This window comes from Arvicola amphibius, chromosome 5 (assembly GCF_903992535.2).
Source record: "Arvicola amphibius chromosome 5, mArvAmp1.2, whole genome shotgun sequence".
NCBI classification, from domain to species: Eukaryota; Metazoa; Chordata; class Mammalia; order Rodentia; family Cricetidae; genus Arvicola; species Arvicola amphibius.
Genome location: NC_052051.1, coordinates 48,244,061 through 48,260,803, shown reverse-complemented (window position 1 = coordinate 48,260,803; position 16,743 = coordinate 48,244,061). Strand labels below are relative to the sequence as shown.

General features: G+C 54.5%; 1 protein-coding gene across 1 annotated transcript; it reads right to left on the bottom strand.

Annotated features, from left to right (window-relative positions):
- Positions 1-1,499: 1,499 nt before the first annotated feature.
- On the bottom strand, positions 1,500-16,263 carry Prom2 (prominin 2). The gene is made up of 24 exons (XM_038330477.1): positions 15,903-16,263; positions 15,347-15,396; positions 14,768-14,970; positions 14,551-14,671; positions 14,271-14,334; positions 13,913-14,002; positions 13,399-13,601; positions 12,946-13,020; positions 11,996-12,059; positions 11,632-11,791; positions 11,189-11,341; positions 10,163-10,286; positions 9,642-9,733; positions 9,418-9,502; positions 7,010-7,156; positions 6,067-6,138; positions 5,318-5,410; positions 5,043-5,096; positions 4,684-4,764; positions 4,456-4,524; positions 3,633-3,722; positions 3,363-3,469; positions 2,983-3,055; positions 1,500-2,822 (listed from the first exon to the last, which is right to left on the bottom strand). Exons 1-23 carry the CDS (start codon positions 16,144-16,146, stop codon positions 2,992-2,994), a joined length of 2,505 nt encoding a protein of 834 aa, XP_038186405.1. The 5' UTR covers positions 16,147-16,263; the 3' UTR covers positions 1,500-2,822; positions 2,983-2,991.
- Between the last annotated feature and the right edge of the window lie 480 nt (positions 16,264-16,743).

The following is a 16,743-nucleotide window of genomic DNA, read 5'->3' as shown; positions in this document are numbered from 1 at the left end:
GGACATCTGACTCAAACTTCCCTGGAGATATGGCCTCCCTCCCGTGCTGCCACAGGAGATGGGGACCGACCGGCGGAGAATCCAGTAGAACTTGTCCAGTGTCAGGACCAGGGACCCAAATCTAACTTAGATGACCTTGAAGTTGCCAGGTAATTTCCTGGGGGCTTCATCAGGCTCAACCACAGATAACAACAATGACAAAAGATAACTGACATTGTGCATGTATGTGTATGTGTATGTGTGTGTGTGTGTGTGTGTGTGTGTGTGTGTGTGTGTGTGCGGGGGTGGGAGGGTTCAGCTTCTGTACAGAGCAGCTCCAGCCAGGTACCGCCCATCATTTTAAACCAGGAGAGCTGGCATCTGCTTCTCTCTACAGCTATTTTTGCTTCTTAACTGCCAGCACCCTCATCCCTGGGTGACCAGTGCCTACAGCAATAACCTCTGAACTACTCCTGCAAACAGAGTCCAAAAGGCTGTGACGAGGTTTCTGGGTGCTAAACTCAAGGAATAATTCCCAGTTAGACATCACTTGTAAAAGAGAATGTATGGTGTGTGTGCCTTTTGAGTATTTGAAATTATGTGTATTTAAGCTGCGGGGAGCAAGGGGGCCTGTAAAGAACCACAGAGCTAGAATGAAGATGTAGTTCATTTGATAGAATGGTTGCTTAAAGCGCATGAAGTCCTGGGTTCAAATCCCAGCATCATATAAAACAAGGCATGGTGGGAAAGGCAGGTTATTTCCATCCTAGGATGTATTCTGATTCCAAAGGATGCTGAGCAGAGCTTTAAGTAACATCTGGTTAAAGGCCACACCCATAAAAAGGGGGTGCCTGGCAAGTCTTCTATGCCTATCAAAAGAGGAGACCTGGAAAATCTTCCATGCTGTGGGGGGTAGGAGGAGTGAAGACTTGGCACAGACCCATTCTCCAGGAAACTTTGGTCCCTGCCAGTGGATTAAGGTGCCATTCGCTGGACCCTCAGCCACTGCTAGATGCACACAATTTGGAAGATGATGTCACCCAAGGCGGCCAATCGTTCTGACAGATGTTCAGATATAAGAGTGCCAATATCCAACCAGCCCTACCATGTAGAAGAGACAAGAGAAACCAACAAAAACAAGGACCGTGACAGCCACCAGGAGGAGGTCACCAGGGGCTCCTATCTGCACCAAAGACTCAGTTTAAAATAGCTGCACGTAATATGCTCACGCATCTAATAGATCAGATAAGCCACTCTGACAGGACCAGAAATGATTTTTAATTGCTTTTATTTCATTTGTTTAAATCCCATCAATTATATCTAAAAAATACAGGGTGTCACTTCCTCACCCTCAAGTAACAAGTAACAACCAACAAGACAAACAAACAACAAAACAAAAACTTCTAACCTTTGGGAAAAGCCAAAAAAGAAACAAACAAACAAACAAAAACCCAAACCAAAAAAAAAAAAAAAAAAAAAAAAAAAAGAAAACCTAATCAAACAAAAGAACTTGTTTGAGAGAATACATGTAGGAGTCTTAGCACATCAGTTACCACCATCCTGAGTCCCAGCAACAAAACTGCTGCTAGCTCAGAAGATGCGATTCCACACCAACATTCCCAGAAACATGCCAACATAAAGGGCACCCCCTCTATGCCCAGACCCCGGCTCTGCCCTCAGCCTAGCTCTCAACTCCCGAGCAGCACTTGCTCACACCAAGCCCTGTCAAGGGTTTCCTCTCATCATGTTTGGCTTTCACAACCCTACATACAGGCTCTGAGGAGCCTCTCTACTTTATCAAAGAAATTGCAGCTTGGGGGACCTACGTCACATATTTGAGGTACCCCAGCTAGCAGCATCAGAACCAGGCTGTGAATCACATGACCAGGCAGGCTCTGCTCCTCACACTGAATTGCTGCACAGTCCCAGGGTGCCTGCAGTCAGAGAGGCCGTGGGATTCTTCCCACAGATGCTCATTAAGCTGTTTACTGAACCTCAGCCTTAGGGATCCAGCTTCAGGGACCCAGAGGCAAAGCTTAGGGAAGTGACAACATGCTAATGGAACAGAGGCTCGTCCATATCGTCTGTCTTTTCTTTGTCCTTTCCGGACCCAGTGTCCAGCACGTAGGGACCACGCAGAGACAAGTGAGGGGTGATCCCAGGCCGTATGCGCAGGGTGGAAAGGGGAGAGCAAAACTGTTTTCTCACCACCAGATCCTTCCTGGTGGGGCCACCTACGCTACTGCCTCTGATGCAAAGAGGGGGCCCATGTGGTCTACATCCCTGGTTCGCTCTTAGGAGCCAGTGCTCAGAGGGAAGATGGGGCCGGCACGGCTATTTATAACCCTGGGTGCAGACAGGACAGCTCAGCCCTCAGACAGGCCTGTCCATGGAGAGAACAAGCAATGGGCTGGGGAGGGACCAGGAAGGACGCTGGGGCAGGTGGGAGGGGGTCAAACTCAGACAAGGTGAAAGGGACTTGGACAGGAAGCAGGGAGAAAGATGGGGAAAATGGAAGGACCTGAGTCCACCTAAAGACGGGAGGAGCTCCCATGGGTGGAGAGAGGCCCTTCCTGTTGCTGGGATACCACAGCAAGGAGGACAAGGGTTAGGTACCCAGAAGAACCTGTTGGCGCTATGTTCAGTAAGGGCGGAGGATGATTTGGATCACGAGGAGAAGAGCACAAAGGTGGGACACCAGGGAAGCTGGAGAAGGAGAGAGGACAGGCCAGCCCTGGAGGCCAGCCTGCGCTCTGGGAAGGGGATTACAGAATTCTTCTGGTCCAGGCTGAGACAAAGAAGGAGGACAGGAAGTCCCCAGGGATCACCTTGCCTGTTAGAAACTAAAAAGAAAACAGGTGAAGGCAGGTGGTGGGGAAGGGACGGGTCCCATCCACACCGACCAGACCCCAAGCCTTCCTGCCCCCTCCTTCATGCTGAAACCCCAGATCTGAGCCCCTCCGATCAGGTTCAGGGGAATTATGGGGAATGGGGATGACTCACCAGTGGGTCCTATAGCTTCAGGGAAGTGACCCTGGGGATATGGAAAAGCTGTGTCTCCTCGGAGCTGGTGGAGCTGTGACATCACAGAAGTAAAGTGAGCCCCCAGCACAGACCCTCGGCCCTGGCACAGGCTGACTAGAGATGGCCCTGCCTCAGGAGTCCTCCAGAGAATGCTAAATCCCAAGGAGCTATCCTCCAGGTGGTCATGTTGCAGCAAGAAACATGCGGCAGGCTTATGAGGGAACTATCAGGCCCCAGTACTCCTTAGAGCTGGGCCAGGAGCTCTCTCTGCTTGGGAGGGGTCTGGATAGGGTGCAGCCCAATGGCTGTAAAGAATTCCTAGACATCTGATGCCCACTGCTGTTCTGGCAGCCCCTTACCTGAGGCGTTTCCGGATGGGACGGAAGTATTTGGAGGTCTTGACTGCGAAGATGATGCTGGGGATGAGGAAGAAGGTGCACCACCCCAGGCAGAACCAGAAGGCATTCTGAACAGGAGCCATGAGGTCAGCTCACCAGGCTGGGCAGGTGGCGCCTTCCCACCATCCCCATGCCCACAGGCTTTGCACTGACTCCACACGCCTGGCCTCATGCCCTCCTACTGTCCCTGTCCATTGGACTCTGCATCCAGGACAGGCTGGGGACACTCACCCAGGGGTCAGCCATCATGTCACAGAGAATCACATGGCCATTGTCCAGGGCTGCAGAGAGGGGCTGGCAGGTGGCGATGTGCTGTGTCACCTGTGGTACCAACATGAGACAGGTGTATGGGAAGACACCTGGACCCACAGATGGGTACCCCACCTTCTGAAGAGGAGGCCAAGAGGAACACAGAAACCCAGGGACATAGCTGGGGTCCACCTCACACGTAAACACGGAGTGGCAGGTGCATGCACAGATATAATGGTCATGGGTCCCCAGGAAGGTTAGGACACTGAACTTCCGGCTCAGCTTAGCTCTCGTCCCTTTCATCCACTCACCGGCCCACACGTGAGTCTCGCTGCGTCCCTCACTATGGTTGTAAGTCATCGTTATTGGAGAGGAAACATACACACACACACACATGTGCCTATCCCCAAATGCATATACACGGACACTCACAGGCAAGCCAAACCCCAGCTCAGACCTTTCCCAGAACCTAAGGCCCCTGGGATGTGTAAGAGGAGGTGAGCTTTGATGGTTGGCCTTAGACAAGCAGGGTGAGGGACTTATCCATGGAGAGGCATAGGGGCAAGGAGTAGATGGAATGTTCTAGAAAAGCTACGGTCAACCTAGCCCATACTTGGGTCTCACAAAAGGGCTGGGGGTAGAAGTGGGGTGGGCAGGATCCATTTTGTGAGCAAGAGTGCAGATGGCAGGTTTGGGAGTTTGCGTCCAATTCCAAAGGCCTAGGGTACCCCCCAAAGGGCTCCATAGCTAGTCCACTGGGGTGGGTACACTTTGAGGCCAGGTGGGGTGCTTAGCCCTCACTTACCTCTTCTCTCACCCAGGCCACATACTGAGAGAAGTAGCCCATTTCCCTGGTCAGGAAACACTCAGAGGCCTACAGGAAAGAGAAGCCCACGGTTGGCAGGGATCCTGCCTCCCTACACCTCTCCACATCTGACATCATCATCAGAATGAACCTGGCTCTCATGGGAGCCATAGTGAAAGCCAAGCTGGAGGGAAAGCCTGTGGCAGACACTCCCTGCCCCCAACTCACATTCCTCACGATGTGGCTGGTCCGGGCAGGCAGCTCTCCTTTCAGACGAGTGACATTACCAAGAACATTTGCGGTATCCACCTGCAGGAGACAATAGCCCAAATCAGCTATCCATCTATCCACTCACCCACCAACCCATCCATCCATCCATCCTATGATATACCATACATCATTTTAACAGATGAAAGGCAGGCTCTAGGACCCAGAGGCCAACAAAAGAGGTCCTTAATGATCTGACCCCTTTCCTCCTCCCCCTTCACCTTCCAATGGGACAAGACTGAGCAGAAATCTCAAAGCAGCTGCCCTGTCTTCCTCTAGTGCCCCCTGTTCTGACCCATCTTCCCACTCCCATTAGCCACCTGCAGATCTGGGGCAGAGGACTCCAGGGCCCTGACACTGAGGTTGAGCTTGGCCTGTGGAGGAGGAATCAGGATTGTTAGAGGCAAGGATTCAGAGCCAGGCAATGGAGAACGCGGCCGGCCCCTCCCTCCTTTCACTGCCGCCCTCTCTCCATCCCTCCCACCCTCTCTCCATCCCTCCCACCCTCTCTCCATCCCTCCCACTCTCTCTCCCTCCCTCCCGCCCTCTCTCCATCCCTTCCGTCCTTCAGGCCCAAGACTCCCTCCAAGCTTACCACAAGGCTCTGCTGGGGGATGACCTTCTCCTGGTAGAGGCTTCGGAGTTCTCTGGCCTCCTCCTGTAGTTGCTGCCTCAGTACAGAGTCATTCTGAGGGCAGACCAAAGGATTAGAAGGGTCCCCACCCCAACAGGAAGAGCAGCCCTCTGAGGGAGGTGAAAAGGGCTGGGTTCAGAGAGAAAATCCTCAAGATCAGACTTTCCCTGATCTAGGTCTTCCCTGAGCTGGATACTACCAAATCTACCACAGCACCATGTAAGCTGTAGCAACCACAGCTAAAACTGGGCCGTACTCTCTGCAAGGTCAAAATGGCTGTGGAGTCTGTGGTGTCTCAGGGAGAACTTCAGAAACTTGAATTATCTGTAAATACAGAGAGAGACTTCCTGTGGGGAGTGCATGTGTACTTTGGGGGGGGGGGGGTCCTCACAACACCTGTCCTGGCAGAGTCTGAAGCTGGCCCAGCTATGTGAGGTTAGGCCAGAAACTCCATCTGCTCAGAGACTAGGACAGTCTGTAGACACAGTGACGGAGGTCCAGAGATGCAAAATGGCTTGCCCAAGGCCACACAGCAATTGACAGCAGGGTCTGAATGGGAGCTGAACTTGCAGACCCTCAAGCCCAACAGCAGGGTAAGAAGTCTCAGCACCTGTGGGTGGGGCCCTCAGTCCCCAGCCTCTGTTCCTGTCTCCTCTCCAATCCCAGCATTCCTAGTCCCCCAGGCTACAGGGTCTCTGTTCCCTTCTCACTTGAGCCTGGGCCAGTCCTTCCAGCTCCCGTGCCAGCTGCTCCATGTCAGTCTCCACTACAGGCTTCTGGATCTGAGGGAAGACAGGAAACACCAAGAAGGCTGAACCCAGATGTCCCTGGATACCCTCAGCCTCGGAACTCCCAGACTTGTCAAATGTGCCCTGCTCCAACTATGTTCAATCATTTCCACCCCGCCCCGCATCTCTATTATCTCAAAGAAGGTCTCATACAGCCTAGGCTGAATCCAAGCTTGCACATCCTCCTCTTCCCTCTCAAGTGCTGGGTTTCAGGCACCTGCTACCACATCAGGCTTGATGTAGCACTGGGGATTGAACCCAGTGCTTTGCATACTAGGCAAGCTCTTTACCAATTGAGCCACAGTCCCAGCTCCAGCTAAGTCTATTGTGACGTGAGTCGTGGTTGGGTTTGAACTGAAAGAGTGAAGTGTTTCAGAGTCCAATGGACTAGAGAAATAAAGATGCTCTCTAGAGTAACTTGAAGAAAAGCCAGTGTCCAGCTGGAGAGAGGGCTCAGCAGTTAAAAGCACCGGTTGTTCCTCCAGAGGAGCCAGGTTGGATTTCCAGCACCCACCTGGTGGCTTACAACCATCTAAAAGTCTAGTCTCATGGTTTCATCTGCCCTCTTCTGGTCTCCACAGTTGCTACATGCATATGGTACACAAACATACATGTAGGCAAAACACCCATACACGTGTGAAACTCAGTATGACGCCACTATTCTTAGCAGCAGTGGGTTCAGGACCATGAACAGCGACTCATGGCCTTGCTTAAAGGACCTGGAGAAGAGTCCTAGTTCCTTAACAGGAAGAAGTCCCAGGAGCAGAGAGACTGTGGGGAGCTGGAAACAGGCCAATCACACACAGACTGGCCCTTCTGTTCAGTGCCACATCCTGCTGGGTCACCAGATGTGCCCCTCACTGACCTGTACCAGGAAGTTTCCATAGTGGATTTTCTCCAGCCTGCTACCTTGCAAAGCCTCCAGGTCCCGGCGGGCAGCGGGGTTCAACAGGTCTAGATCCTTCACATCCACTTTGAAGTTCTGAAGCTCCTCCTGGAACTTTTGGGTGTACTGAAGGAGAGGACAGGATGAGGCACACTACTGAGCCTGCTCGCATTGCTGAGCCTGCTCGCTTGGCTCAAGGGCCATCACCTGGTTTTCCAGGTGGACACACACTCGCAGGCTCCCAAGAGAACTCAGAGTCCTGGCCTGCTTCCAGGGACCGTGTGACAACTGGGCTCTGGCACAGACTTTCCTGTTGGGGAATATTATTTTAAGGTGTGTTACTTTTGTTTGTGTGCATTTGTTTAACTCTGTGAAGTTGTGTTATTGTGCCTGTCTAAACACCTGATGATCTATTAAAGAGGTGAACGGCCAATGGTGGGGCAGGAGAAAGAAATAGGCAGAGCTGGCAGGCAGGAAGGATAAATATGAGGAGAAATCTGGGAGAAGGAAGGATTCGGGGAGCAAGAGAAGGAGAAGAGGACACCAGGGGTCAGCAACCCAACCACACAGCAAGTCACGGAGAAAGAAGTAAAGTAAGGTATACAGAAGTAGAAAGATAAAAGCTCCGAGAGCAAAGATAAATGGGATAATTTAAGCTAAGAAAAGCTGGCAAGAAATTAGCCAAGTTAAGGCTGGGCATTCATAACTAAGAATAAGCCTCCATGAGTGATTTATTTGGGCACTGAATGCCCCCCCCCAGTAAAATAGACAACACTTTTCCTGGCCACCTGATACAAAGTAGCCTTCTGGCCCTCCTTTATCACATCCTGTATTAAGGTTTTCACAGTGCCTACACTCTCAAGTCTCTTATCCCTGGGCTTGTTAATTACATCAGCGTGGACACTTCTACTGTAAGGTCCCTCGTCTGCAGCGGAGTCTGTCAAGTGGTCGGTGAGATCCAGTTTGTAGATTTGTGAATGAACTGATGAATGAATGGATGAAGAGTCAATGACACACCCACGTTTCCAGAAAAGACGGTCAGCATTTGCCTGTCTTGTGGACATGACGTTCAGCTTCAATATCAGAAACCAGCCATCTCTGGTCGCCTCCACCTTACTACAACCTTCCTCCAGGGAGGGGGCTCCAACTCTCTTGGTAGCAGCATTCCAGACATAACTGACAGGGATGGGACATGAAGCAGCAGTCTGGTGCCCTGGATGGCACATTGTATCTTTCTGATCTACGCAGACTGGCTTTTCAGAGTCTCTCCCAAGAAGTTTCTTCAAGATCACCATACAACCTCAAAGAACTGCTTGGTCCCTCAGTACCAGAGCCTCATCGGTCCACACTTTTCTGTAAGATGGACCCCTCGCCTCTCCCAGGCTAAGATCACCTAAGGCTGAGATGACTTCCAGCCACCAGGGCTGGCGATCCCCTGTGCCCAACCTGCAGAGTCTCCAGCTATGGGGTCGCTGACTAAAGATTCTGGAGGGAAAGGCACTGGCATTAAGCAAGCACCCCAGCCATGGCTCAAGGCACCGAGTCAGGACTGATCTTGTGTGACTGTGCCATCCCATGACTTGGGATGGAGATAAATCCAAGCGGTTTCTTGGGAGCACCAAAATGAGAGCTAGTTTTGTGTGAGCAGCAACAGTACTAGCTGCGGTATGGAAGGGCATGGGAGGAGTGCTTCCTAAGACATGCTTAGAGAAATGGTTCTTCAGGGCCCTCTTCCCCGCCTTTCCTAAGGATGGAGAGAGGAAAAACGGCATGTTCATTCTAAAATGCGCCCCCTTCTCTGGTTCTGAAGCTTTCTCCTGTCTGTACTGACAGGGGCCTCCATCCTCCATTGCTTCCACTCTGCCTTTCCACCTGCTTCTGCACCAAAGTCCACTCTAACTCCCTGCACAGCCTCTGGCAAATGAGCCACCTGAGTCCTGGGGAAGACTGGCAACCTGAAACTCTTGTGGGGGTGGGGATAGAATCTGCCACGGCCAACAGCTGGCCCTGAGGTGCACAGGCCCCGAGAGCTTTCTGCAGGTGTCACCCCATTGGCTCAGGAGCACCACCGTTCCACTCTCAGCTAGAGCACGCCACCCAGTACCTGTCCTCATTCAGACACACTGCCCCCACTCTTACTGCCCCTGTCCTCTCCTCCATAACCTGTGCTGTATTAAGCTCTCCCTGGTGCACATGCTCAGAGATGCTTAGGCAGCCAGCTACTCACTCACCCCACTTACAGCCCTAGTCCCTGAGTTGATTGCTAAGACCTCTGGCTTGAGGTACCTTGATAAGAGATGAGCTGAGAGATAATGCCCCAGAAGAACAGAAGAAAAGGATGCATAGGAGGGGTGAAGTCTTAACAGCCTTCTAGAACATTTTCTTACCTGTTTGATATCCAGGTGCTTATCTAGGTCATAGGAGTCATTGAGCTGTAGAACCTTCCAGAGTACTGCCCCTGCCTTACACTGTCTGGGGAAGGAAGACATCCCATCAACCAAGAGCCACCAGGGGTGGCAGGTGAGGCTGGCATCACCCTAAGGTGGACACCCACTTTTGCACCTCCCTTCTATTTCCCCGCTCCAGCCCCAACCCCAGGTCTCCTACTTACTGATAGGCCTGGAGGACGCTGATGTTCTTCCGCAGGCCAAGAAGGTAGGACAGGTTCATGGAATCGGGCAAGTTCCCTGGGGTGTCTACAAACTGCCGGTGGGCAGGAAGAAGTAGGGCATAGAGAGATGAAGGGCAGAACTGCCCTGACGCTTGGTGCCACCTGTTACTCTCTCTAATTCAAATGACTCTATGCCCTGATTCCTCATGGGGACTTTGCCCATAAATCTCTGGCAGTGGTATAAGCAGGGCCTTCAGCACAGTGCCCTTCCCAGATTCAGAGTTAGGAGAGAATGTGGGTCCCCTCACCTGGAGCCCTTGTTGGGACCTGGGGCGTACGCAGGGGATTGGGGTTCATGGGTGTCTCTCTATCCGCTCCCCCCCCCCACGCCACCGCATCTCATCCTCCTTCCCCTTGTCCCTCTTTCTTGCTTGCACCTCTGGCTCCCACTTCCTTCTGATTCAACTTCTTGGCTCAAACTCCCTTCAGCTCCCTCTGAGCTGGAGCAGGCCCAGACCTACCTCATACAGCTCGCCGCTCTCCCAGCTCCGACACAACAGCGTCTGCACGTTGCCACCCACCAGGAAAGTGGCGAAGACGAGGAGGATGAGGGGGGCTGCAAAGAGGAAGCTGAAGGCCACACCTCTGGGGATGAGAGACATGGCTGAAAGAACGTGGAAGCTGACAGCCCTGGACCAGGCTTGTCCCCACCCACATCCTGGGACCCGCACAGGAAGCTGACAACAAGGCATGCCTCCTGGGCAAAGAAGGATAATCCAGCACTCCTGGCAGCTTCTTGGCACCCCCGTTCCATCCCCATCCAATTGCTCGGGCCTGCTGCCCTGGAACCCTAGAGGAAGGATGCCTGCCTGTTGGAAGAGCCATTTCTGGACTTAAAGTCCATGGAAGTGACCCATCCCTGTGCTCACCCTTCTAGGTAGTCATTGGCAGAGCAGACATGACTCATCTACATAGATAATACTTCAAAGGGACTGAGTGGTAAGGGCCCTTCCACCAGGGCCACTGACTTACAGAGCTTCTTTGCGAGTGGCCACAGCCCCAGGCCAGGCCATGAGGCTTGGAAAGTAAAGTGTGGGGTGGATTTCAGTTTCTGGCTAATCCCTTTGATTGGGCACCATGTATAATGAACAACCTGGCCAACCATAGGTGGTGGCCTTGTTCTTAAAGGCCATCTAGTTTAAGGATGGCAAGCAGATTCTGCCTTTGTTGCCGCCTCCTGAGGATGGCTTTGGGACTGCCTAGAAGCCGAGCTAAGGATTCCGGAACTGTGTCTGGGCTTAGTGGGTATACTATAGTGACTACTGGAGCTGTCCCTGCATAGCCCAACCCCCTTAGATAGAAGAGGACACTGGGGCCCAGAGAAGTCATTGCTTCACCCAGAGTCACCCAAGGAATAGGGACCAGGTCAGCACCAAGTCTCAATCTTCTGACTTGCCAGACTCTACTCCTGTTGCCATAGCAGGAAGAATCTGGCCATGCAGCAGTGAAGGCCCCTTCTCCCCCCATCACCCCCGGCCCCTTCTTACGCCATGAGGAAGCGGGCTCCAGCTTCGCCTCTGGCTTCGGAGTGGCTGGGGTCCTCCCTGGCAAACAACCCCCAGATGCCTAGGCTGAGGCCCAGCAGGTTACAGATCACCACAAGCAGTATTGCAGAGCACAGCACACATCCCAAAATCCACCTGCCGCAGAGAGAGTACGGGGCTCACTGAAAAGGAAGGCAGCTGGCACCAGAGGGCTGGCTCAGGACCTAGGCTTCTAGGCCCCCAGACTGAATCTTTAGAAGCAGGGGTGCAAACATTTCCTGAGGTCTCATAGCTTTTACAGGGTCCCCAGGCTCAGATTTGGGGATACACAGTCAGGTGGAACATGGAAGCCATAGGAGTTAGGGTTCTTGACTTTAAACAGAGGCAGTGGTATTGTCAGGCTGGAAGTGGAAGGGGATAGAATGGAGGCCCAGGGTGCCACTCACCTGTATTTCTCATATTGTTGCAGCTCCTGTAAGTAGGGGCGGCTGCGCTGTTCCAGCCCCTCCAGTGCCTGGCTCCAGCGGGAAGCTGCCTCTGAGCCTGGGAACCCTTGGGCCAGCATCCTCACACCTTCAGGCTCCTCAGACAGTGCCTTTTTCAGATCTGCCCAAAGCTACAGGGTCTCAGAGGATACAGAGGGTACCCAGGGGCCAGGGACAAACCCCTGGAACCCATAGAGAGCCCACCAGATAGGGAAGACAGCCATCCCCACCACTGCCCAGCTCCTCTCTCAGCAAGCCTCCCTGGAAAGGGTACGGTGGGGGTGGCATGCCAGGAAGCCAGTCAGGCCCCTGAGCAGGGCCTCACCTTGGACCACATTGGCCATCTGCACTGCAACCAGGAGCGGGAGGCTATTGAAGGTGGTGTTCTCCTGCGGAACCAAGCAAGGCTGTGTCTGCCGCTTTTTGCCTGGAATTCTACCTTGGGGTCTCGAGGTCAGGGGCCCAGAGGGAGGGTGCTGCTGTTTAATGGTGCCAGAAAAGGAAGTGTTCCTCTTGTCCTTGCAAACACGGCTTCTCCTGCTTAGCTCAACTCTTCTACACAAGGCACCGGCTATGCACAGCTACTTCCTAGACAGCGCTGGCTTTTATCTCTCTCCTGTCCCCACCTATCCCATCCTAACAACTGGCTCTACTCCCTCAGTCCAACTCCAGCCTCCCATCCACTTTAGCCTTGGCTCCTTCTTCCCAGCCTCCCAGCATAGCTGACTCACTGGTTCCCCAACTCCAGGCCCTGGTTCCCCAACTCCAGGCCCTGGGTCACAGGCTCTGACTCACATGGCAACCCCCACCCCCGCCTTGGCTGTCTTCCACCCAGAGAGCAGGCCTGCCTGTCGGGATACAGCCAAAGCACCTGCTCCCTTTTGGCCTGAAGACCCCATCTCTGAGGGGAGCCCAACTCCTCTTTCTGAGCTGTAGACCTGCCTCTCCCATCTGACTGCAGTGGGGACTGGTACAATGAGCATCTAGCTCAGGCTGCCACTGGGTGAGGGTGGACTCAAGTCCTGGATTTAACTGGGGTCTTGGGCAGGGGCAGGGTTTCTCTGTGCAGTGCTGGATGTCCTGGAACTTAACTCTGTAGACCAGGCTAGCCTTGAACTTAGAGATCCCCTGCCTCTACCTCCTGAGTGCTGGGATTAATGGTGTGCACCACCACTGCCTGCCTCACCCAGGTTCTTGTTCCAGAGAGTGAAACTGAAGCTCTTCTTTTGTTAGTTCTCAAGCAGGAGGAGACCAGATAACCAAGATAGGGCTTACCTCCTGGACCATGCTGGAGAAGTTGGCCTCTGGGACACCCTTCAGCCGGTGCAGGACATCATCCACAGGGGGCACCTGAAACCGAGGGTGTCGATAATGTGAGAAGGATCCCTACAGGAGGAAGGAGGTGCCCCGGAACCCTTAGTGTCCTCATTTGTAAAATGGGTACCACAGAGACCCCCCCCTTTACCCTAGGAGGCAGTGAGAGCCCAAGAAGCTAATACACATGAGGCTTGGGGCTGTGTGTGTGGCCCATGGAGAGCTTTGGCTCACTCTAAGAACGAAGAGTCATTAACTCTGGGTGCTCTGGAAAGGAAGGCACAGCCCACGGAAAGTGTTCTCTGAAAAGTTGGCCTCATGAAAGCCACCTGACTACCAAGATGCCGGAGGATTCCAAAGGTGCAGGCTAGACCAGCCCTCCCAAGTCCCAGTGGGCTTGTTTGGTGCCTGCACCTGGCTGAAGTCAGCACCCAGCTGCAGGGCACTGGCCTGGCTTAGGGCACCCTTGCAGTTCCCGCGGCACCAGCTCTCCTGAAGCAAGGTGAGCAAGCGCTGCCGGTGTGCCTGCATGGGCGGTTCCAGGTGCTGCTGCCCCTCCTGCAGCTCCACAGAGGTGGTGTTCAGGGCTCGAAGGTGGTCTGTGGAAACCTGCAGGGCTGAGAGAGTCACACGTGGCCTGAGGGTCTCCTCTTTCCCTGGTGTCCTCAGCACCTTAGCAAAGAGAGACATCACATCTTTCCTCCTGGCTAGAGGGGCATAAACTATCTATAGCCACAATGGACACTGCCACTGGGCACACGTGGCCAGGGAGTAGGCAGGGTTGCACATGCAGGATCCCCCCAGCAAAATGGGAAGAAAGACTTGGGTGGAGCTGGGGTGGTACATGCAAGAGGTGGGGGATGGGAGAATCGACTCCTGGAGGACACGTGCTGGACCCACCCACATACAGGGCACTGGTCCAACTCACTCTGGCCCAGGCTGTGCACTGAGGCTAGGACCGGGTACACTGTGCTCTTGAGCTGGTTGTGAATTATGTTCCCAAGGTTCTCACCGACACCTGGACAACACAGGACATTTGGCAGGGATGTTCTCTCCTCTCCCCCCCCCCTTCCCGAGGAGCTGAGGATAACCCCATTGCCTCCCATGAGCCCCGGGCTCTGCAAGGTGGTGTTAGCCTCCTTGTCCTGCAGAAGTATGGCTGCTGCACAGGGATATCTCTCTTTGTGAAGTGGTACCCTGGTGCAGTCCAGGTTAAGGGAGCTGGGATGTTTCCCCAAGGCAGGCCAGGGCAGAGGGATCTGGAGCCGGCCACCTGTAACCCTCACCATCCAGGTCCTTTGAGACTCGCTCCTGGGGCACAGAGAACCGCTCAGCCACAGCCTGAAGCTCCTAGACAAACACAGCAGGTAAGTCATCCTCACTCCTTCAGCAGCCCCATCCGTCAATGAGGCATTTCAGGGACTTTCCAGCAGGTGGCAGTCAAGTGCACACAGGAAGGGACACCCTCTCTGCTTCTCGGTGTTTACAGGAGGCAGAGATACGGTTCTCTGGGTCAGCTTCATGCAGGGTACTCACACACAGATCAGAGAATTGTATAGTACTCACTCCAGGCACATCAGACACCAGGCCTCTTAGGCTGAGCAGGGTCTCGGGGACAGCTTCCACACTGGGGCCTGTCTGACTATGTGTGTACTGGTTCGTAGCAAAAGCACAGACCATACCAATCCTGCAGGGACGGAGGCCAGGAGAAAAGGGTTTGCCGTGTGCCCAGGAGCACAGGGCAGCCATCCGGTCCTCCCCCCTGACCTACGCAGCCTCTCACAGAAGCACGAGGGTGGTCAGCAGCAGGAAGGACATGAGAGTGCCGCGTTCACAGGCCATGGCCTTGTGCTCCGTCTTCACTCGGCCCCCACAGCGCCGGCGGCAACGGCAACAGCAGAAGCAGAGCCCAGTAGCGGGCACCAATAGGAGGTAGAGGCCAGCAATCACAGCGCACACCACGTAGCCTGCCTCATACCGAACCACCTGGGCAAGGCAGCAAGGCATGAGGGGGGGGCAGCCCTGCCTTCCCCCTCCTCCAGTGGAAGTTAGAGGTGGAGAGAATGCCCGTGTGCCTCTACTTGTATCCTGGCGAACCCAGGCAGGATGTGCAAGGTGAGTGGTGCCCTTGCTCATTACCCATTACAGATGGGGAGATCCAGGTCTAGGGGCATTGGAGATCACTGCAAACAGCAGCACGAGCAAAAAGAAGACACGGGGCTTGAACCAGGGAGGGAAAAGGATGCCTAAGACTCTGGCAACCGGTTGCTCAGCAGGGCGCAGGGCCGGCTGAACTGAGCAGGTGGGGGCCCTTCTGCTCGCTCTTAACTCCCTCCCCCAGCACCTGCGGCTCAGTCCTCACCTCATCCGTCTTTGCAGAAGATGGATCATTCAGCAGGGCCTTTATCAACTCTAGGGAAAGCAAGCAAGCCAAGGGTTTGGGGACAGCCACTGCCTTGCCCTAGTGCCTAGCCTCTCCCCATTGCCAGGCTCGGGGAGGTTCTTAGAGAAGGCAGTGTCATGTGGCTGTGACAGCTTTCCAGGCCTCATCATGCTGCAGGAGAGGCAGCTGGTAGAAGGCCGGCAAGCGGACCTTCTGGGCCCTTCTGGTAGGCAGTGCAGCTGGCCTGGTAGTCCTTCCCTTCCCTCTTCCGGCCTCTTTTGGCCCTCCTGACCCCTGACACTGCGACACTGAGGCAATGAGCCGGATTTAACTTTCTTGCACAGAGTCCCAGCCCAAGGTCAAACAAGAAGGCTCGGAAGCTGCTCGTGGAATCCCAGAACGTACGGAAGAATAAAGGCTGTACGTGTAGTGCCAGAAACCTCACTCACCCTGTCAAGTGCTTGTTGACAGGATGTGCACAGTCTAGCTGGGGGCCCAGTGCCCGCAGAGGTCCGCTGGGGGAGGGGACACTCACCCGACGGGAAGGGGTTGAGCTGAACTACGGAGAGGAATCGTCTCACGGTGCCATAGAGGGAGTCCAGGGGCCCCGGCGCGCGGACACGAGGGGCCAACCATCGCGTCCTGGCTGCTGGAGTGAATGCCAGATGCTCCGCGGGAGCGAAGGACCCACAGTCGGCGGCCACAGCTCCGGCTAGGCTCAGGGCCAGCCCCAGGCCCAGACCCAGCAGGGGTACCACAAGGCCGGGCGAGCACGTCATGAGTTCGGGCGGGTGGGCAGCACAGGCTCGGGAGGCGGACAGGGCGGGCCAGCACCAGGCAGGCCGTGCATCCTTCTGCAGCCTTCTTCCCTAGGTTCCCGTCGCTCTACAAACCGGCCCGACAGGTTTGAGCTCCGGAGCTACCAGGTCGCCCGCCGGGAGCGTAGGAAGGGCAAGGGCGGAGGCCGGATAGGGGGTTGGGCCGGGCCCAGCCGCCCTTGGCGATCTCAATGAAGCCTGTGCCTCTCTCCCCCCCACCACATGCCCCTCATGCCGGACAAGGGCAGTCTGGAGCCCGTCCAGGGGGTACCTCAGAGTCTCTGGAATATCTAGGGTGGCCCAATTTCAAAGAAATTTCCAAACTCAATCCCAGCAACCCAACCTGTTTAAACATGGCCACCGAGTGAAACGCTAGCCTAAAGAAGGGGTCCTAAGGCCAGAGCCACACCAGGAACTAGCCTGGCTCCCCCTGCTTCCTCTGGAGCCTGTTTTATTCCCTGGAGTGCCCTCTGGCAGGCCAATCTGGAGCAGGCACTGTCCTTTGGGAGATCAGAGGGGTGCCCTTTGGTCCAGCCATGCCCATCTGGTCATCAGCAA